Here is a 24,256-nt window from a genome sequence, read left to right as displayed (position 1 = left end):
AGTATAAAAAAAAGTCGCTATTCGCATCTGTCTGTTTGCGCTCTTAGTATTTCTAAAGTGCGCAACGGATTTTGATAGGGTTTACATACTATCATTTAGAGAATTTCTTCCGGAAGGTTTATATATATAATACATGGATATTATATTTATAGAAAGTAGAGAAAAGTCGATGTTTTGTAATCAAGTCATAAAAAAAATATTTTACGGCGCTTACATTGCTAACGCTAGGTAAACCTTATGAGATACATCAAAATAATGTAGTACGGAATTGTATATCTTAAAAAGGCCCACAGAAAGGTCCACGAAGGTATATGTCTATATCATAAGGATAACTCAGCAATGCCGGATACACGTCAGCTAGTTTTATTGTATGCAATTTGAGGTCCAACAATTCTTAATAGTTTGTCAAATGTCTAAATCGTCATTCTATAATAGCCAAAGAATTTTTTTGGATATTGTCGAAGATCATTGTATTTCAGATAAAGGAAACCTTTAACATATCTTTCTGCTGTAAAAGGATGAGTCCAGTATTTATGTGTTCTTTTATTCCTCCTCTTCCGAAGAAGCAAAACAATACAATCAATTTGTACGAAATCCATGTTGAGAATGAACAATTATCGCAATTTTTCATCGCGATGCGCGCAGTATTATTTTTGCGATTTCTTATAGCACGATTTTAAAATAATGTCGCAAAAAATACAATCGTGGTGCGCGCTAGGCCTTATTGTTGTCTTAGAACCGGCGTAAAGGAAAAACTACCTTCCCCGCCAGAAGTGTGTATCAACACATAAATTAAATAAATTTTACATATATGGGCCCCAGAGTTTAGGAACTCATTTTGCATGTTATGTTGCAGTAATAATTAGTAGACAGAAGGTCATTCGTTGCAATTAGCAGACAGAAGTTCATTTGGCAACGAATACCTTCAGTGAAAACAATTAAATTCAAAATGAAAGAATGTATTGAAAATAAACAAAAACAGAATAATTATCATTTAATATTTTTGACAAAGTTAGCACAAAATGTAACAAAATGTATTAATCTAAAAACGATGTCTTGACAATTTTACTCTTGGTTTTACAATCTGATTTAGCGTTACTCTTCATCCAATCCGGTAATTTCCTTTTGTTCGAGGGTTTAGTTTGTTTCGTGGCCTCGTCCAACTCCTCAATATATATAGACTTCTTTTTGGGTGACGTTAAAGGTTTAACAGATTCTTTTTTAAGAGCATTTTCAGATTTACTAGTGGGATGATTTTCATTGCTTGAGGTAACATCTAACAAACATTCTTTGATATCGGAAATATCGCAACTCTTCAACGTCGAATCATTATAAGACGGTGATTTTTTTACAGATTTGAATTTAAATTTACCTAAAGCCGTGGTGGGATGATTTCCATTGGTAAAAGTTGAAGTAACATCTGACGAGCATTGTTTATCTTCTTTGATATCAGAAATATCGCAAAACTTCAAACGTGCGTCATTATAAGATGGTGATTTTTTTATATCTACAAATTTAAATTTATCTAAAGCCGTTATGTATTGATTTTTGATAGGTTTGTCTGTTTTAGGAGCTACAGCTGATGCGCTAGGCTCTATTGGAAGTAGCAGTACTGCATCAAGTTGGTGGGCATTTTGCGCTAACACATCATTTTCTGAAATAGCGCTCATTTGTTCATCCAGTTGGTCGAAATTCTGTGAAAACAAATCATCTTCGCCCCAAATATCCTCATCATTTAAGTCCATTGCTTCATTTTTTATAACAGGTACTGTTTGCATATCAATGGAATTATTAGGTAGTTGTGCAACGTCTTTTCTTTCAGTCAAGTTATTCAGCTTGGGAGCACATTTGTTTGGCAGTGCAAACTGCGCCAAGTTGGAGACTGTGACCTTGTGTTCCTCTTTGCTGGAATATACAACTGTAGACTCGAACTCTGTATTGTCTGCATTTAAGGCGTAGTCATCTTTGTATGACAAATTTTTACTTTTCAAATGATTCCTAACCTCCAAATATGCAATGGCTATTTTTATATCGTTAAATGATATGTTGGGTGGACATACATTTTTTATGGCTGTCAATTTACTCATATCTGGAAATAAAAACATTAAAATAATTACAATTTAAAAAACTACATATTCAGAGGGTCTCTTCTTACATAAAATGACTTCCACCGCAATGTTAACATTTAGTTATTGGATTATAGTTCATAGAATAAAGTATATCACGGGTGTGATATAGGCATAAAGAAGAACACTAGAAGTGCCTTCCATATAGATTTGAATGGGAGGCATTTCTTTTGGTTCTAGCCACAGAGTAAGGAAGAGACAGAGCTGCCCATAAAACTAAACTAGACCAACTTGTGCAGAGCAGGGGGAGTGGCGAGGGCATGTCTCTTTCAGGGATTTGTCAATAAATGAATCTGACAGTATACAGGCAACTCGCATTGTAATATCGCCATTTAGTTCGGAAAAATATAATCTGCTTACGAATTATTAGTTCTTTTTACAATGGCACACAAATTGCTGGCTGCGTAAAAAACTTATATTTAATTATTTAAGACAATATTAGCAATTTTCAACTACAAATACGAAATCGGGTGAGCAAAAGTTCGGACTTGTTTCCAAAACTGAATATTTTGTTGCACTTTTTAGTTAGACACTTTTACAAATGAGTTATAATTTACCCATCTCACTCATTTTTAGTGTTGCTACGCAACCCGATTTGAAGGAGGTTCGGTTATTTAACTGTTTTTACGAACACTCCGATGCTGCACAGAAAAGTCCCACAATAGACTGCGCTGCAAACCGTCTGCGCTGCGCTGCGTCTGCAACCTGTTGCAAAACCGCTAAACTTACTTTAGCCAACATTACTTATCTACGCTGTTTCAGTCTGGTTATTTCTCTCCGCCGTTCAACGTACGACTGAGTAAGAGACAGAGAGTAAGTAATCTGTTTTGCACAGCCAGATATGCTCTAATAGGGGTAGATGGGAAATGTGAAACTTACCATTATTTAAAGGAGGCGATTGAATGGCTTGTATAATGATGGCAAGGTTAGAAGGATCCATCAATCTCTTAAGATCTATGCCGTTTTTACGCACTTCAACGGTCAAATGTGTGAATATGGTGGAAACAGCCAACTTTCTGGAATTCAAACATAGTATAAATAAATTCGTGAAGGCATTTTTGTGGTATAAATTTTAAGTCAATGAAAAAAAATTTTGAGGGAAAAAGTTCAAAGATAAAATTTTATAATATAATGTTACAGTAAAACACTTGTTTTATGATATAATGTTACAGCAAAACACTTGTTTTATGATATGTTACAGTAAAACACTTGTTTTATGATATGTTACAGTAAGATATCTGACATAAAGAAGAGCCTCGAGTTTGCTCTAGCAGCTATGTCCGATACGGAAAAAAGGGTGGAGGCGGTTGAGAAGAGACTGGAGACTGTCGAAAAGTTAGTTTCGGAGGTTGCATCCATCAAGAAGAACATGGAAATCTTCAGATACGAACTGGACGAGCGCGATCAGCTCTCCCGTGTGAAAAACCTAGAAATCAAGAACGTGCCAATGACGAAGGGAGAAAACTTACTCTGCATAGCCAAGAAAATAGGCGAACAGATTGGCTTTGAACTACAACCAGAAGATGTGGACACAGTGACGCGAGTGGCTACCAAGTCCGCCCAGGTTAAGCCGATAATCATCCGTTTTGCAAGCAAACGGAGAAAGGAGGAATTTCTTGCACTATCTAAGAAGGCCAGGAAGATCACCAGTACCGACCTGAAATATTCCGGACCAGAAGCAATAATTTATGTTAACAACCACTTAACAATCAACAATAAGATTCTGCTCTCCAAAGTTAAAAGCAAGGCACGGGAAGCAGGCTACAGATTTGTATGGGTAAAGAACTGTAAGATCTTAGTGAGAAAAAACGATAATTCACCAGCTTTTTTAGTCAGGAGGGAAGACGACCTCCAGAAAATTTCATAAGAAAATACTGCTCATTCTATTACTATTGTTTACTCTTCCCTCTCCCTCTCCCTCCACACGCCCGCTATCCTCCCTCCCCCTCCACACGCCCGCTACCCTCCCTCTCCCTCCACACACCCGCTATCCTCCCTCCCCCTCCACACGCCCGCTACCCTTCCTCTCCCTCCACACGCCCGCTACCCTCCCTCTCATGTTGCAACTGCATTACTATTATATTTATTATACTCTCACAACAATACCTTATTATATCATCATGTTCACAACTCCTGTCAACTGCAAGATGTTCTCACTTTCTGTACACATCATATTATTATGTACTTCATATTTCAAATGTCACTCGATAATTTAACTCGGAATTCTGTAATACTGATGTGCGAATGGCTCATTAAGCGTTCATTTCCAAGTGCACATGTTACTCACAATGTATTATGCTTCTATAGGATCCACTCCTTTTCGTAACGAACAATTACTTAGAGATATTACTATTATTTTATTTTCTGCAGATAATACTATATTGTACCTCACATTCTATTCACGCATTCTCTGTTATTGACACTCAACTGAAAAAGAGTCACTGCCTTTAAGTATTTTTCATCAGAACGTACGCGGTCTGAGGACTAAAACTGACACATTTCTTCGTAGTGTTACGAGCGGTGATTATGACGTTATCGGCATAACAGAGACTTGGCTTACAGATACTATTTCAGATGGTGAGCTTTTTGACTCAAGATACAACGTATTCCGACGCGACAGAAGTATCGAAGGTGTAACCATGGGTGGTGGTGTGCTCCTGGCTGTCAAAAAGGAACTCAATGCAATTTGTAATTACTCATGGTGTTCTACGGATGAGGACATATGGGTTACTCTTCGCATCCCACGTGCAACTGGATTCACTAACGTTCATCTCTGTTGTACATACCTGTCAAAAAGTTTCAACTTCAATGCTCAAATCACCGCCTTCTCGAATGATCTAGGTATTAAGCTTTTGAATCAACCAGACGGCAAGTTTCTTATCATGGGAGACTTTAACCTACCCGATATTACCTGGACTCTTCCTGTGGGTGAGGTTAACCTGATTCCTAGCAACTACACTTCTACAATAAGCTCAACATTTATCGACAATATTAATTACTGTAACCTCCACCAATATAATGGTATTCAAAATACATTAGGAAGAATTCTTGATCTCGTTCTCTGTAATTTTTTGGTACGCGTAGCTCCCGCGAACGATCCGTTGGTTCCTGAGGATGCTCATCATAAATCCATCATTATCACTGCTGAGTTGGTTGAACCCCCGGTCATAAAGGAAAACTCAATTAAACGGCCCTCATTCCACAAGGCTAATTATGATGACATAAGAGATAGCCTGGCACAAGAAGATTGGAACGCACTTAACCTTACCGATTCCGTCAATCCTGCAGTATCGCATTTTTACAATATTATTAATAATTTGATCGCTGATAAGGTTCCATTGAGGCGTACTGGTAAATATTCCTACCCCCCGTGGTATAGCTCATCATTAATAAAACTTATTCGTGAAAAGCAGAAATTTCACAGACTATATACAACCTACAAGAACCCTTCCGATTACATTACTTTTTCAAGGCTACGCACCAGACAGAAAAAAATGGCAAAAAAGTGTCACGAAGACTTTATTAATAATGCTGAAGAGAATATCGCCAAAGATCCCAAGGCATTCTGGTCATATGTTAAATCAAAAAAACTATCAGCATCTATTCCTAGCGTATTAAATCTTAAGGATGTAACAGCCGAGGGTGGACAGGCAGTCTGTGATTTATTTGCTGATTACTTTCATTCTGTCTACGAACCGGCTGACCCTCTGGGGATTTCCTGCGATGACTCTGTAGTTAAGCAGGTTTGTGCGATGGGATCAGTTTTTATCGATGCTGACCTCGTGTCCAAATATTTAAAACGGCTCGATTCTAGCAAGGGAGCTGGGCCGGATGGTATCCCACCACTGTTCATTACCGAGTGCGCAAATCATTTGTCACTCCCGCTATCAATACTGTTTAATATATCGATCAAGACTGGTACATTTCCAGATATATGGAAAAGAGCCTACATCACACCAATTCATAAATCGGGAACTAAGTGTGAAGCAGATAATTATAGACCCATTTCCAAGCTTTGCATTTTTTCAAAGGTGTTCGAAAACATAGTCTATGACCAGTTATTCCCTGTGGTAAAGAATTCGATCAACGAATTTCAGCATGGATTCTTTGCAGGTCGCTCTGTTGCTACTAATCTTATAACTTTTACAAACTTCTTGTCTGCCTCCATGGATAAACGTGTGCAAGTTGATACAATCTATACCGACTATAGCAAGGCTTTTGACAAGATCAACCACAACATTCTGCTTAGAAAACTTGCTAATCATGGTATTCATGGAGATCTCCTTCGTTGGTTATCCTCATACGTAACAAACAGATCCCAGGCTGTGACAGTGGGTGGATTTTCCTCGGTCTGGAAAATCATTACTTCCGGTGTGCCTCAGGGGTCCATTTTGGGTCCTTTGCTTTTCTCTATCTATATTAATGATATTACGACATGTTTTCACAACGCTCAAATTTTACTATTTGCTGACGATATGAAGATATACCTTCCTATAAGCTCCCCGGACTGTTCTGCGCGTTTACAAGCAGATCTTGATCGACTGACGGATTACTGTCTCAGAAATAAGCTTTTTATCAATATTTCTAAATGTTGCAAAGTCACATTCACACGTAACCGTGTGAAAATACTGCATGATTACACCATTTCTGGATCGATTTTAACAAATAAAGACTATGTGCGTGATCTCGGGGTTTTCTTGGACTCTAAACTTACCTTTGATAAACACGTTGATAACATTGTCACCAAAGCATCAAAAAGTCTAGGTTTTGTACTGAGAACATGCAAATTTTTCAAAAATACTAAGACATATCTGACTCTCTACAATTCACATGTTCGTCCTCACCTGGAGTACTGTTCACCGGTTTGGAACCCGCGCTATATTGTTTATGTTAACAGGTTAGACAGAGTTCAGGAACGATTTCTCAAATTCCTCAATTTTAAATCATTTAACATATACAACTCTTACGACGAAATCGAGAAACATTTTCGAATCACGAAACTACTCAACAGGAGGATTGTCGCTGATCAGATGCTCTTGTATAAAATTATTAACTCTAAAGTTGACTGCCCGGAGTTGCTGAACAAAATAAATTTCCATGCGCCAATTCGATACAGCAGACAAAATACCCTTTTCTACATTGATAGATGCAATACCAATTCCAACCAAAATGAATTTATGCAAAGGACATGTAACTACTATAATAATAAATTTGCAAATATAGACACTCGTGCTGACATATTCACTGCTAGTTACTATCACTACAGAATTTCATTGTATCACATTCTAACTCATATTAACCACTGTTAAAATGATTGTACCTAATATTTTAATATTACCTGCGTGGCAACTTTTCCTCATCCCTCTCCTCCCCTTTCCCGTTCCAACCCAAGTCTATTTAAGTATAGTTAAAATCACTTTTATTTATTGCTGTTTATGGTAGGCATATTATAGGTTTATCGTTTGCAGGTTAGTTTTATGTTTCTATATATATCTGTGAACATTAATAATTGGTCTGTTTTTTGTTATTCTCTTATGTATATTATATTACTAAGACTGTTAATGTTCCTAAAATAAATAAATAAATAAAACACTTGTTTTATGATATAATGTTACAGAAAATCAGCCGCTCGATTATCCGACAACTCCCGTAATCTGCTGTTTTTTTTACTATTTGAAAGCACAAAATCAAGCTCTATAACCACTCGAGCGAGTTTTGGTATACTATGTCAAGTTTGCAAAAACATTTTGAGCGATCGCTTGCCAAGTTTACAAAAACGTTTAGAGCGATCGCTTGCCAAGTTTGCCAAAACGTTTTAAGTAATCGCTTGCCATGTTTGCAAAAACGTTTCGAGCGATCGCTTGCCAAGTTTGCAAAAACGTTTTGAGCGATCGCTTGCCATAAGAACCTAAAAATATGGGATAAACGGTGAAATATAGTATATAATCTAGGTGGATTCTTTGGCTTTAAACCGCAGTAAGCAGTTCTCTTGGTATTAATATTTTTAATTAAATAAAATGGTAAATGTATATATATATGACACCAATCGCTGGAGTGGAAAATTCACCGGTATTTGTACGTCAGATCCGTATATGTAGTCCGTGTCTAGACTCTATACGGCATTATAATATCTTACCTCTAATATTAACCCTTTGCACTCCTAATTTTTTTTTTAATTACCTACTACCAACTCCTTAATTAATTTACAAAAAAGGGATAAAAAGTGGCCTCAATAAAAAGTTAAACAAAAATTTTTAAAATATGTAATTTTTATTACTCTTTCTTTACATAGAGTACAAAAAACATAGAAATATATAAAATTAACAACTTAATATGCCCTTATTCACTTAAACTTTTTCAGTGTGTGGTATTTCTTGAAACATTCTCCTGGATGGAGGCCAGGTTTCCTATCACAAGTTTCACAATAACTTCTAACTTTTCTTCTTCTGATAATAATATCTTCATCGGAATCGTCCTCATCAGAAAATGGAACTTGTGGAGAAGGAGGAACATCTCTGTCATTTTCAAGTAAACGAAGTTCACTGTCTATTTCAAGCATGTATTGGTCATTACCACTTTCATATTCATTGATCACAGATTGTTTTTTTTTTATCCGGGGCATTTTTATTTTATTCAAGGTATATAATAAAGCACGTTAAATTATTACTAACAAATCACTAATTATGAAGAAAAAGAAATGTAAAACTATATTTTCACCTAATTACTGAGTATTATTTTCAAGACCGAACGACACATGTGCTTTCTCGGCCACGAAATATTTGCTACTAAAAACAGTAAAAACAAATGTAAATACACAAACAGAACAAAATATTATGTGATAACAAGTGAATAGGTATAAGAATCCTTTGTTATGTGTTGGGAGAAATCCCTCAGCGCTTCCTATTGTTACGCAGGTAGACAGGCAAGTACCTACCTACTTACATGCGTCGCAACCAAATAACTGCGCAGTGCATTTACAAGGTTAAAAATAATACGATTTTAAAAATTATCTAAAAGGCGAAACTTGACGAGATATATGTATTTTGCGTATTCGGAATATTCAGAATGAGATATAAAGTGTTTAAAAGAAAAAAAAATACATTTGATAATTTAAATTATTTTTCGAAATTGCGTTACTATAATGTCGAGTATGACTCGACATAGGAGTTGGTGTAAGAAATATAATGTCGAGCCACACTCGACAAAGGAGTGGTATGAGTTAACACAGAAACATATGAACTGCTTAGTGCGACTTAAAGACAATGAATACATTTCCCCGTTTATTGGTTTATAAATTATAGTTATATAATTACAATCTTTAAATTATAATTCATAATAATCACCTACCCAAATTTGGGTAGCCATCGCTCGAGTGGTTATCTTTCATGTGGTTATAGATGAAACTTGTATTATCCGGGGATTATCCATGGGAACCTTATAGCAACATGCGGGAGTAATACAGTGTATTATCCGGGGATTATCCATGGGAACCTTATGGCAACATGTGGGAGTAACATAGTTTACCTCTCTTCGGCTATTTGTTCTGGGGACTCCCCCAGGTTGAAGAGTTCCACAGACAGAGCTTGGGTGGTGTTGGTGGTATAGGAGGTGCCGCTGATGGCAGGCGGCAGGGGATGCTCCTCCAGGAGTCTCCAGATACTCTTCACCGGCTGCGGATTCGTGCTCACATACTCCTTTATCACGCCCACAAAGGATTCACCAAACTTTCCAATTTTATAAAGTGACATACCATCAACTGTAAAAATACAAATTTTTGCTGACTTAGCAGGGGTGCCCGGGTTCACGGGGTGAGGTTTGTACATGATTTGACGGCGGATGCGACTGACCAACAACTGGGTGGCGTATCAGATCGGTTGTGGGAGACCCTTTGACCTCCCTAGCCGGACTCTCTTGACCCATGCTGATTCCTACCCACCCCTCCAACATTTTCCCAGAACTTCCTCTCTTTCCTTTCCTTAGATCCTCAACACAGCATGCCTAAAGATGACATTGTTTTTATAAGTAGGTATGCAATTCAAAAGCTTGCTTTATGCCAGCAAATTAATTTGCACTTTAAAATAAATGTTCAAAATTACGATATGTACAAGCTCGTCCATATAAGTTTAGTAATTCCTGACAAAAAAAAGAAAAGTGAACAAGTAATTATTTGTGCTTACATTTGCCCTGAGTGAGCTGGTCCAGGTCAAGGGTTTGGCGGGAAGCCATCTGCTGCAGAGCCAGGTCGGAGGCCACAGTATGGGGAATGGCCTTTTGCGATACAGCTATGGAGTGCCGCAGATTTACTAGTTTCTGCGGATGTACATTATTACAAATAAATAATAAAGTATTCTTTCAGTAATCTACCGCACGATTATCCAACAATTTCTATAATCTGCTGTTATTTTTACTAATTATGTACATTTAAAAAAAAAATATTAATGGAATTATAGAGAGTCCTGATATTCTGAGCCTAATCACCTTCAACTTGGCAATACTTTTGCAGATATTTTACATGTGTTCAACTGGAGAGAATATAGTTACAAGAAGGCTATAATAACATATCTCAATAATAATAATAATTAACCTTTCCGTATTACTAGGTTTCATGTAATCTTATTTCATGATTACTATTCCACTAAATGACCATATATATCACAGGCTTGTAAAAGCCCATAAAAGCGTATAATATAAATAAATAAAATCATTTGTATGTCGAAATTAGTAGTCCACGGAGTGCCAAGTTTTGTACACCGACGAATTGGGTTATCTTATTCGTACACACTCAGTTACTATACCGCCGTCTAGCTCACTAGAGCTGATCATTTTCCCAGTCACCAGGATTAATCATTGTTGTTTTAGGACTAGACTAGACCGTTAGTACTCTATGTATTAAAGCAACTATCGCATGTGTTTCTGATCCTTTCGTTCTGCCTTATTTTTATTTGAATAAGTTTGCAAGCGTAAACATGATAAACTTTAAAGAAAAAAGTGGAAATTTTACGAAAGATCACGATAGCGGTTTTCATATTTAGCACATTTTGTATGTATGCATTATAATTCGCTATTTGGACACTCGCCCGGTCTTTCGGGTGACAGGTTATGAGAGACAACTGTATTAATATATTAAATGTTTTACCTCGTGTAGAGCTTCAGAATATTCATCAAGGACTAGTGGCTCCATCTGGCTGGAAGCTATAGACATGGACAAGACATCTGACGTTGAAGGGGTGACGTTAGGAAATGAATTGTCTGTACTTTTTGAAACCCACGCTCCCGAATACAGTGCTTTGACCCTGTAAATTAATTTTCTTATCACGACATGCCAATTCTTATTAAATGTACATTCTATGCGGATATCCATTAAAAACATTTATAAAATTCTTGGCAAACACAAATCAAAGACTGTTATTAAAATATATATATAGTTGAAACTTACGTCTTAATTTTCAAAGAGTTAACTATTTCCTGAGTTGGCAGTAAGAGCGCCGGTGCGTGTCGATTCTCCCTCTTGCTGTTTAGCCAATTGGACCCCATTTGGGTTAGTATAACAACTGGATATGATTGAGTTCCACTGTATCTAGATTCCTTTGCAATGTACTTTGCTTGCTCCAAAATCAAAGCTAAAACCAAAAGACACATGTAATAATAATACACATAACATAACAAAATTAAAAGCAGTATTTTGTGGTGAATTTGTTACTCTGATACATTTTGTCTTAATACAAATTGTTACAGGTATATTGTTATGTAATATGCCAAAAGATACATAATGTCATCAAACAGAAAAACTGTTGCTTACCAATTTCTTTCCACCAGCCTTCACTCTTCGAAGAACCTGAGCCATAAAAGTGACTAGAAAAATGTTTGGAATCGAGTTTTTTAGCTTTGGACCCTTTCAGATAGGCAACATACATCCCCACCCCAAACGATTTGGGCAGGAAGTAATCCACGGCGCCGAGGAACTTCTCCGCGTCTTCTGTGAAGTCGTACCTTCCTTGGCTGTCAATGCCTTCATATTTGGCAGAATCGTCCGGAGATGTTAGCCTGCAATGTAACAAATATGGCTAAATATATTAGCAAATCCCTCCACCCCACTACAGTGGCGCGCTGTCCTCTCGAATATTGCACTGCCTATACAATATAAGATGAGAGACAGCAACCCTCGGGGAAAACAAAAAGGCCGTGAATAGCAACATTATGAAAATGACCTTTCAAACCTCCTGGCAAGCCGTCTTACATCCATCTCACCTGAGTGGCAGGTGAGATGGATGTAAGACTAAAGCTAGTAGTTGTGGATCCAACTATCAAACTGCCAGGCTTCTCTCTCCCTAGGAAGACGAGGACCTCATTAAACCTCATCGGTGTAGTCACAGCCGTGGTGCGTATATGATGCACAAATGGGTATAAAGGGATTCTGAAAGGATTAAGGATCATAGGTCATATTACTAAAGAATTCTAAACTCTGAGAATATGGAACAAGAGAACACATCGTAAAAGAATGTCCTCTTTATTATATTCCCTATGGGACATCGGTGCTGAACCAAGTGACTCCCGATGCCGTTGACTGGCTGAGTAACCTCAGCGTTCCACTTTGACCATACGAAGAAGAAGAATAAAAATGCGGAAGTGAGTAATAAGAAGCAGGAACATCATTGAAGGGCAGTAAGGTGTGGTGAAAAATTCTCAAGTGAGGACATGTTTTTTTAAATTTAATTTTAAAAGATAGACAAACATTCCCGAGTTAAGAATAACCTGACAATATTTGAAAATCTCCTACTACCACCACAGTAAGTGGAAAATGTTGCTTGCGTCGTGATGGAGGACTTACTTATGGAGGACAACACCTGGGTGGGACCCAAACACGATGCCAACTCATCCACTGAACGTTTAGGAAACTTTATACTATATTATCAGAAAAAGATTTCTTACTTTCTGGTGCAATTATCGCAGCAATTTAAGACGGGGGTCTTTGGTGGCTCTCTGTCTTTCTCAAAGTACGATATGATGTTATGTCTTCTGCATTCTCTGGTGGAAATATAATTCTTCATGACGGCATTCAGCGATGCCTTGTGCGCCCGGACTGTAGAGTTCATATGGCTCTTTTCCCGCAAGAAACTACAAAATAACATCAAACTTTTAAATGAAATCTTTGACTTTCACTAGATAAATAGAAAAGAAATTATTTATTTATTTGAAAGAAACAAACGACTTTCATTATACAGATATATATATTGTATATAGTTTATTTTGTTATAAAATTAATAAGGAAAGGGGAAGAAGAATATAGGATACAGATGGGACATATTCTCGATACATTCCATACTAATGCATTAATTATTTATTTACGCCTTGTTATAGGTAAATTGTTTAGGAGTACAATAATAAGTGAGTATGAGTATAATGATATAAAAGCATTATTTTCTGAAGGTCATTGTCATAGAATAATGACCTTTATTTACGCCTTGAAGGTATACATTGTCATAGAATAATGATCTTTATTTACGCCTTGAAGGTATACATTGTCATAGAATAATGATCTTTATTTACGCCTTGAAGGTATACATTGTCATACAATAATGATCTTTATTTACGCCTTGAAGGTATATATTGTCATAGAATAATGATCTTTATTTACGCCTTGAAGGTATACATTGTCATACAATAATGATCTTTATTTACGCCTTGAAGGTATGCATTGTCATACAATAATGATCTTTATTTACGCCTTGAAGGTATACATTGTCACAGAATAATGACCTTTATTTACCCCTTGAAGGTATACATTGTCATAGAATAATGACCTTTATTTACGCCTTGAAGGTATACACGGTCATAGAATAAAGAACAAAATTAGAAGTGCTTCCATAAATATTTGAATGGAAACAAATGTTGAGTAAAAGAGAGACAGTCAGTGGACTCTCTCTTACGCTTGCCTGAAATCGTATATCACCATCCCATTTGAATTTCGTAATCACAGTTTTGTACGGAAATATAGGCCCAAGTAGGCTTATATTTGGATTATGCAACACGCCCGAAAGGCACTTTTCTTTTATTCTTTATTCTATGGTTATTTTTAAGAATGTGAAAAATTGGGAAATTTTTTTCTAAGGTTCCACATGCGAGCAAATGAAAAAAATTGGTTTGTCAGGTTGATCTTGACGGTATGTGGATTTTAATAAAATTGGTTTGTCAGGTTGATCTTGACGGTGTGTGGATTTTAATAAAATTGGTTTGTCAGGTTGATCTTGACGTTATGTGGATTTTAATAAAATTGGTTTGTCAGGTTGATCTTGACGTTATGTGGATTTTAATAAAATTGGTTTGTCAGGTTGATCTTGACGTTATGTGGATTTTAATAAAATTGGTTTGTCAGGTTGATCTTGACGGTATGTGGATTTTAATAAAATTGGTTTGTCAGGTTGATCTTGACGGTATGTGGATTTTAATAAAATTGGTTTGTCAGGTTGATCTTGACGTTATGTGGATTTTAATAAAATTGGTTTGTCAGGTTGATCTTGACGTTATGTGGATTTTAATAAAATTGGTTTGTCAGGTTGATCTTGACGGTATGTGGATTTTAATAAAATTGGTTTGTCAGGTTGATCTTGACGGAATGTGGATTTTAATAAAATTGGTTTTTCAGGTTGATCTTGACGGTATGTGGATTATAATAAAATTATTTAGAATTTTAAATAATAGGATTTTATAATATGAATATATATTTACTTATGAGTGACAAAGTCGGCGGGGGAATGGTAGAGAATGCAGAGGGAGGGGTTCCCGTCTCGACCAGCTCTGCCCGCCTCCTGGTAGTAGCCCTCCATCTCGCTGGAGGAGCCGTAGTGGATTACGCACCTGCATGAAGGTATCAGGATCAGCATGCATTATGTACCATTACATGAGGCAGGCGTGGGGTGCAATACAAATTACGCTGATGTTCATCTACACTCAAAATAAAATAAATGTTTCCTTGCAGACAAATGATTTTAATCATTTCATCGGATCTGCATTGATTCTGCTGATTCTAGTAACTCCCGCTGTCCATAAACTCTTCAATAAAAACTCCGGGTTCAACAAAACACTGTGGACTTTTTATAAGTGATAGATTATAATGGAGCATGGGCACCCATCAGTCCAGTGTCCTTAATTAGCAGAGGGTATGAATAATTCTGGGAATCTGACCGAGGTAGCAATAATATATATCTATCCCTGAATCTCTGTATTATCGACAGTTCTACCTTACTGCTACTAGTGCCATCTGTGAATAGCACTTTAAACTGATATCTGGGAAACACAGTAACGGCCGTTGTTCCCAACATTTCGAATGATCAATCTCAGGGTCCAATCAGCCAAGTGATTTATTCAGTAACGTTCGATTCGCCTGTTTCCAAACATCTTTACTGTTGATTACCTTAAGTGGCCATGCCTACTATCATAGACAATAAAATGACATCAAAGTTAAAACTTTCAATGCTAAATTAACATTGACGAATCAATTATTATGTTTATTATTAATGCATATATTTTTTAAGTACAGTAATACGTAAACCGATATTTAATATTTAAGCGTGTGAAAAATGTTAAAAATAAAGTATTAGCTTGACTTTAATGCCACCGTGACTTGGCCTCGCAAATATGTTTCACTCTGTTGACACTTTATATAAGTAGTCATTTACTGAGGCAAGCTTAATCCAGTAGTTTGGCTTCCTTAAATTGGTTGATCACTCAGTTGTCACTTTTCCGTTGGAAAGAGCATAGTTGTGCGTTTGAGCAGTGTTGAGCAAAAATTTCGGCTCAGCAGTTGATCAGTAGGATTGGGAAGAACGGCCGTTAGTAATACTTGTTTGCATTTTATAGTGACTTACCTGACATTTGGTTTATCTATACCCATTCCGAAGGCGATTGTTGCAACTATGATTTTGATCTCGTCATTTAAGAAGTCATGATGGACGCGCCTCCTTTCCTTTATGGAGAGGCCGGCGTGATAGCACTCGCACTTTAACCCGCGCCCTGAAATCACATGTGTTTTCTTTGTAGGAACCAGAACACCAGGATCTATTAACTGCTGCCCAATATTTTAGGATCAAAACTAATTATTTTGGAGCTCAGTTAAATACAAGTAATAAGTATATAAAAATACCTTTGAGTAAAGCGACAATGTTTTCTGTGTCTTTCTTAGTGAGGCAGTACACAATGACAGAGCTGTTGGCAATATTGAAATGCTTTTTCTCCCCGGTGAGAATTGCGCCGATGTCGGCAGACGGACTGGCTGATTTCTTCTGGACTTTGAAATACAAATTCGGTCGGTCAAATCCCGAACAGAGAACTTGAGGGTTCCTGGAAAACAGGACAGATTGGAATATTAAACAGAGGCAACTATATGTTGTTTTGAAGAGTGTAATAATTAAAATTGACTAACTTAATTAAATTCTTATTTATTAAGATTTTTTTCTTATATCCTATTTTTTTGTATATTACTTATTTTTATTTTTTTTTCTAGTATGTATATAATTATGAACTTTTATTTATTTATTATTTGTGCATGATGTGAATATTGGGTTATAACCTCCCTATTACTGTAATATTATATACTGGGTGTTAAGGGACGTACTCGACTTACTTAAAATTATGTTTATATATATGTTTTTGTTATTAATAAAATAAAATGATTAAAGGTTCAATAGAAGCGACGTCTGCTCATGTGATGTTGATTAGGAGGTAGGAAAATAAATTGTACTTATTATCAAGCATTGATAATAATAATAAGCATCAAATGTGTTTAAGCACCGGAGTCTCAGTGATCTGATGATATCATTCTTGACATCTTCAGTGGCCGTAGCGGTGACGGCGAGGATGGGAACATCGGGAAGCAGGTCACGCAGCTTGCCGAGGTGTCGGTACGCTGGCCGGAAGTCGTGGCCCCACTGCGACACGCAGTGCGCCTCGTCTATGGCCAGGCACACGATGTTGGTGGCTTCATTCAGGCGAGGCAGCATCTCCTGACCTAACAACGTACATACACACACCATTTAACTGATGTTGAATACTCAAAGTATGTCATTACAAACTTGCATTTTAACTCCCGGTCGAGTCAGAATAACTCGGCATCTACGGTTTCCTGAGCATTCAAACTGTGTAAATATATAAAGGTTAAAGACAATAATCACTAATATTGCATTACATTCCACAGGTAAGTGTTAATTTACTTCATTTTAAGCTTATTCAGTTAAATATGAAAACATTTTAAGACATCGGTGAGTGACATTATCAAAATGTAAGTAGAACGAGGCAAATACAAAGTGTTAGTTTAGTGCGGTGAGTAAAATATACGACAATTGCAAAATAGAAAACTAATTATAACTACATAATTATTATTACACGATCACAAAATCAAATACATTTATCATCATCTACTTACACGACCAAATTTGGAATTAACTCCTTACAATACATTGCACATAAACAATATAACCTAGTAATTTAAAACTTCCGGCAACTAACAAAAAAACATTGACAAAAGCTCTTAAAAGATATTTCCTTAGCAGTTTCATTAATGACTAACACAATCTTTCTCTGGTACTCCATAATAACACCTGCGTTTATTTATTTTAATGTATTTTATTTATTTGCCTTGTCCTTTCTAATGTTGTCTTTCCCGAAATGAGTTTTATAAACTCATTGGGAATAATACATTATTACTTTGTTATCATTTTGTAATGTATTATCTTGTAATAAAATAAATAAAATAAAAATTACACTTACAAAATATTCAGTTTTGGAAATAAGTAGAAACTATTTCATGAGATTTGGGATTTTTGGATACGGCGAAGGATTTGAATTCGCGCACTATTGTAAAAAGGGACAACTTTTTGTAAACATATTTCATTATCGAAGAGTAAAATACTTTAACTGCAATGCGAGTTGCCTACAGACTTTGCGGATGCATTTATTCACAAATCACTGAAAAGCAGATGCCCACTGCCCCGCTCTTGTTAGTTTGTTCCCCGCACCTACTAGTTCACCTACTCTGTGGGAAGATGGGTGGGATTGGAAGAGAAGGTTATTAATTACCTCCTTCGCCAGATGCATATTCCGGAGCCATGTACACCAGGCGATAATGGCCTTTGTATAAATTAGCCAGTACATCCTTAGTGTTGTTCTGTGCAGAGCCGAGGAAACATGCAGAAATGTTTGCAACCTGCGATAATCATAAAAAAACATTCAATCACATCATTGTTGGCTCCTCACATATTCAACATGTTCCTAACCCAAACTAAAACTTACGACTTACCAAATAATTTGAATTGGGTGTTCAAAAGATTTGTAAACTGGTTGATGGTAAAACAAAGAACAGATATTAGAAATATTCTAAACATCTAATGCATTTTACAAACCATACTGCACACAAATTCTAACAAAATTACAAAATTTTACAATTGATTATAATACGAAATACTCATTTCATATTTTTATACATAATTCTTCAACACATATAGTACTACACTTATTTTTCTATTTTTATATTACTCATTTTTTTACGTCTATTTTTTCTTATTATTTTTATTTTACTATTTTTAACTAAACATTTGGTTAATATTCGATTGGAATTTTCAAATGAAAATTCCAATCGAATTTATAAATTACAATAACTTGCTTGCTGAAACTAAACTTCTTAAATTATCTGATAGAAGAGTGTTAATTGATTTGCTATTTTTATTCAAAATTATTAAATCTTTAATTGACAGCCCTAATTTGTTGGAACTTATTTGCATTAATGTTCCTGCTAGGCAAACTCGCAGTAAAGATACTTTTAAATTTAACAAGAACCTCAACACTAATTATTCTATTTTTTCACCAATTCCTAGAATTCACAACCTTGCGAATAAATACTGTGAACTTATAGATATATTTGGTTTTGACAATTTTGTGAGCTTTAAAAGGCAACTTATTTCGATTCTATCGGCTAATAATTAACTTTTATAGCTTTAATAATTTTATTACATCTTCTCCCATTCGAAACCTTTCAAGTAAATTATATCCATATTTGTTTGTTTTTTATTTGCTCTACTATACTCTTATAATTGTATGCATATACCTACTAACTACTTTTTATAAATAACACTATGTTCCATCTCAGATCTTATTATTTCTTATTCATGTCGATATTGCTAAATTCTATTAGTTTTTGCTTTTTACAGGTGCAACTCTTATTTTGTTATTTTTTTTTTTTTTAAATCTCTGTTATAATGTTCTTTACCTCACGAGTAAGTTACACTCTAATTTATATTGGTTTATCGATTTGTTAAACACACAATTAATACTGGGTTTAAACACACCCACTTACTTACTTTTTATGTTGAACTTTCTTTTACTTACTATTTCATGCTTGGGTATATTTTATATTGAATCCATCTTATTAGTGTTTTGCTAATTTGCACAAAATTTTATTATATGTGTTGCTTTCTTACAATTAACTCCATTTATCTTCTTATGTTCAAATATTGTAATCAATGTAAATGTATATTTTCATGTAAAAGCCCATAAGGGCGTAAATAAAATAATAAATAAATAAATAAATAAATAAATAAAAATATATAAATTGTTAATTACCAGCCTCAGAACAGACTATGTCTAGTGAGGAGGGTAATGAAAAAAAAAACATCTGTACAGAACCAACCTTAAATAAACGCCCGGGTTGCCAGCACTGAAACTGAATTGTTAAATATGACAAAGATTAAATCCTCTCCCAGAATCAAAGTGGAGAAATGTTGCTAAAAATGCCTTTAGCCATGTTTTGTCAATAGATTTGAACAGCCCGGTACTTGTACTACCCAACTTTCCTCCTCTCCACCAGGACTCGGGTTTTCTATTTGGTGTGGCTGGAGAGCGATGATGGCCACGAAGAGAACTGGCATAGCACACTTGTGAGTTAGTAACATATTATATATTTAGCAGTGTACCTCTAAGGACTGCACTTGGTCCTCCATGAGGGAGATGAGAGGGGAGATGACGACGCAGACCCCCCGGGTGAAGAGGGCGGGCAGCTGGTAGCAGAGGGACTTGCCGTACCCGGTGGCCATCACCACACAGTTGTCTCGCCGCGCCTCCACCACGGAACGGATTATCTGCCACTGCATCGGCCGGAACTCCGTGTGCCCAAAGTACTTCAGCAGCACTTTCAAATATTTCTCAGGAGGCTTGTCATCTGAAACTTATAAATATGTATATCCAACGACAACACCCTCCGATATTAATGACTAGCACTGACAACCAAGATGGACGCCTATTGTAAAGGCAAACATTCCCAGGTTACAAATAATAACCTGACAATATCGGACAGCAGAAGCATATTGTTTATCTGTTCTCACATATTTCTACGATGACTAATCTTTTATAAGGTTCTCATCACACGTGTTACGTGGCTTTTACAAGGTTCTAATATTTGCACGAAAAAGCGTACTTCAGGCTCATACATTCTTTTTTGAAAAATGAATAAGTAACCTTATTAACACATTCGCTGCCAGGAGCTTTTGTTACCGTTCAAATTAAATAAGATTCTTCCGTCCATGGGAGTGTTGGCACTGAACCAGTTAGCATGTGTAAACACTGTACACCTTTTGTCCAATAAATAGGGAAATAAGTGACCCAATCAGTCAGTTGTCCAATGACATTTGTGAAGTCTGTGTTTCATTTGTACATCATTACCCAACGTACGCCTTAAGAGGCAGCCGGTTATTTACAGTCAATGTCATGTGACGTAAGTGTCAAGTACGTTCATCTTAAAAGGCTGAAAATTGTTGCTCATGCTATGATTAAGAACTTACTTAGCTTGCAGGGGATTGAACTGGCGATGCGATAACAGAACTTGAAAAGAACTTGAAAATTAAATTTGAAGAATTGTTCAAATTCTCTTAAACAACCCGTCCTTAGACTCTTATAATAAATGTTACCTGTTGGTTTTGACGGACTCATGATGGACCTGTTTTTATTATCTCCCGGGTGGAACCTGAAAAATTTAATACAACAAGCACAGAGTTATTATTACCATTCGAGTTTTGGTTTAAGAGGAACGGCTGCACGCCTTTTTTCATACAAAACTAAAAAGTTGGATTTGAGGTCAAAATACTCGACCCAACTGAATAATTATTTTTGTGGTTATAGGTTAATAGTTATATTATTAAAAAAATAATCTTTCCCAATCTACTATGCAAATACAATGAAATATAAATAAAAAAATAAACATTGTAAAAAGACTTTTATGTCTGAATTTAAAATGTATAAAGACAAATTTGTGTTGCAACATAAATCGTTTGAAAATTAATTAAAATATTTTTTTTAATAATTCATATTTTTATTGTATATTTCATTATATTTGCATGGTAGGAAACAGTAAGATTATTTTGTTAGTAATTACCATTCACAAATAATTGCCAAACTCTACTCTAAAATCGTGAAAAATCGATTTCTATAGTGGCAAATATGTTAGAATTTGAAACAAAAATAAATAAAGTAGCACATATCCGTACTAGATATTTACTAAAACTTTCGTATAAAAAATAAATATTCAGTTTGGTTGGTTATTTTGGCCTCAAATACAATTTTAAGTTTCATATGAAAAAGGCCGTGCAATCATTTCCCTTAATTCAAAGCCATTTTTCAGTTTAAACAAAAAAATAACCAAAAAAAAAATTATTACAAGCAACAATTATTAGCCTGAAACACCCACACAAACTGAAAAATTCTTTAGAGAAAAAATAAATGCCGCCGACGGGAATTGAACCTGCAGCCTTCTGCCATTGCGCTACGTCGGCTTAATTTAAAACCGCCAAATAATTCAGTATTTACACTAGTATTTTTCATTCAACAATTATTGGTTATTAGATTTTTCACATGAAAACAACCAGCAACCAAGCCAACATCGAGCGTCATATTTAAATCTACCGTGTCATTAGAATGCTTCTACCGAGAGTAGATATAGACTTGCTCTCGTGGCGGTTGTGTTTAATCGGTAAGTTCTTTTGTTTTGTCTAACATACTGATTTTTTCGAATGGTTTGTCCAACTGCATAAATAAGTAAATGGTTGATTTATTTCTTTTGTTTTCAAATTGTCAAAGAAAAAAAGCAAATGGTTCTTTATTTAGCGTTGAAAAACAATTTTTTTTTTTTTTTTCAAATATTTTTGGCTTTCAAGGGTGTGTTCTAGACCAGTGTTCCGCAAACTTTTTGTGTTCAAGGTACACCTATCAAATTAAGATATTTTAGAGGTACACCAAAGAAAAAAGCAATATTTATTTATTACTAAAATCAATATACCTATTATGAAAAGATGTTAAGTGAGAAATGTGAGCCTGTTTAACTGAGCACAGGCGATCAAAATTTGGAGCAATTGTTGATAAAGCTGCTCTCGTCTCTTCATTGATCGTCCTCAGGCGTTCTCTTTTTTTCGATTTAACAGTTGTGATAGTTGAAAATCCCAATTCTTATAAGTAGGTTGTGGCAAATGGTAATATATATTTTCAACAGCATGCTTTGAAAGCAGTGGATACTCATTTTTATATGCAGCCAATATATGCTAGCTCTACTTTAAAATTAAATTTTAGTTTTAATGTCCGATCAGTTTTTAACTCCATGCATTCTTCCTGCTCGTTTATCGGTAAGTGTCCTAGGGAAATGTTATTCGAGAGTGGATTTAGTACCCAGTCCATAGGTTGTAGGTCACACTTAGGAATATAATAGTTATTTTTTTCTGATAATAGCTCCAAGTGTTTCACTATCAAAGCCTGCACTTTGTTTCTGAATCGGCAGCCAAGTCGTTAAAATATAAGAATTCCTGCCTTGCATTTTTCTGTTTAGCTCATTCAAATGAGCGAATATGTCCACCAGATCTGCAAGTTTTACTACCCATTCTTCTGTTTTAAACACAGAAGCAAAATTTGAACCCTGGGCCTCTAAAAACGTCTGGGACTCATTTTTTAGCTTGTAAATCCGAAATAGCACTTTTCCGCGAGAAAGCCATCGTACTTCTGTATGAACAGAAGTGACTGATTATCTGCTCCCATTTGCTTTCTTATTATCTTCACAATACCTTGATTATTTTCCGCGGCACACCAACTGATCACCACGGTACACCAGTGTGCCGCGGCACACGCTTTGCGGAACACTATTCTAGACCATCATTTCAAATAATGGAGAGGGAAGATGACTTTATATATACCTATGTGTATAAATGGGCAAATTTCAAAATTATTTGGAAGATTGGTTATTTAGAGGTTGAATGGTGTGAATCAATTTTTAAGTTGCAGGTGAAATTTATCTCAAAAAGTAGTGCTATTTAGACATGTGGTCCAAACCAATGATTAAAACTTGAATAACGACACATTTTTGTTATTATGTTGTTTAATTCAAAATCTCATTTTTCTATATTTTCCTAAATAAAATAAACATAATAAAAAAGTCAAAACAATTATCTTATTGAGATACAATAACAATGTCAGCTATTTAGTTAAAGTGGGTAAGGCTCAAAAGTAGATATTTTTATTTATTGACGGTAATAGTGAGCAATAAGTAATGTGGGTGAATATTTTCCAAAATATATTTTCTTGGTTGGAAAAGAAATAAGGTCTTAATATAAATGCTGTTTATATTAAGACCTTCTAATTTACGGTAACAGCATGCTGTTAATATTATTGCTTTTAACACTTAATATAAATTAACGTAATTATAAAGTGTTTAGGAATGGCTTTATAAATACATTTAAATTATAATACTTTTAAATTATAAAATTTCTTCTTTTTCTATTCTAAAGCTTACGAAAAGTACAAGAAATAAATAAAATAAAAACATTGTACTGAACTACCGCAAAACTTTTAGAAAAATAATATTTACCAAAAATTGTTTGCGCCCTCTTATCATAAATAAGTTAATTGTGATTTCAAATTAGCCTGACAACGATCATAAACTCTAAAACAATACTATAATCATCCCGAATAACAACAACTTAATACTATTTACAAACTGACAATGACAGCTGAAAACACAGATCGACCATAAATAAACCATTCTATGAAGACGAATCCCGCGCCATTTCCTTCAGCCTAAACTAGTGATGGGCAGAATCGAGATATCCATT

At 35.4% G+C, this 24,256-nt stretch overlaps 1 protein-coding gene across 2 annotated transcripts; it reads right to left on the bottom strand.

The window, feature by feature from the left end:
• Positions 1-1,033: 1,033 nt before the first annotated feature.
• LOC149421357 (uncharacterized) lies at positions 1,034-24,150 on the bottom strand. 2 transcript variants are annotated; one of them, XM_089634351.1, is made up of 16 exons: positions 24,013-24,150; positions 21,077-21,132; positions 20,087-20,337; positions 18,198-18,324; positions 16,914-17,130; positions 16,267-16,463; positions 15,992-16,136; positions 14,853-14,981; positions 13,056-13,241; positions 11,926-12,170; positions 11,563-11,746; positions 11,263-11,419; positions 10,304-10,436; positions 9,651-9,882; positions 3,006-3,142; positions 1,034-2,089 (listed from the first exon to the last, which is right to left on the bottom strand). In XM_089634351.1, the coding sequence occupies exons 2-16, from the start codon at positions 21,096-21,098 to the stop codon at positions 1,038-1,040; spliced, it is 3,414 nt and encodes a 1,137-aa protein (XP_089490477.1). In that variant the 5' UTR covers positions 21,099-21,132; positions 24,013-24,150; the 3' UTR covers positions 1,034-1,037. The 2 variants fall into 2 exon arrangements, with proteins under 2 accessions (XP_089490477.1, XP_089490478.1); XM_089634352.1 differs by having other exon boundaries at positions 20,087-20,331.
• Positions 24,151-24,256: the final 106 nt, after the last annotated feature.

This window comes from Hesperophylax consimilis, chromosome 8 (assembly GCF_061612785.1).
Source record: "Hesperophylax consimilis isolate HC1 chromosome 8, BYU_Hcon_1.0, whole genome shotgun sequence".
In the NCBI taxonomy this organism is placed as follows: Eukaryota; Metazoa; Arthropoda; class Insecta; order Trichoptera; family Limnephilidae; genus Hesperophylax; species Hesperophylax consimilis.
This window is presented reverse-complemented; position numbering and strand designations above follow the sequence as displayed.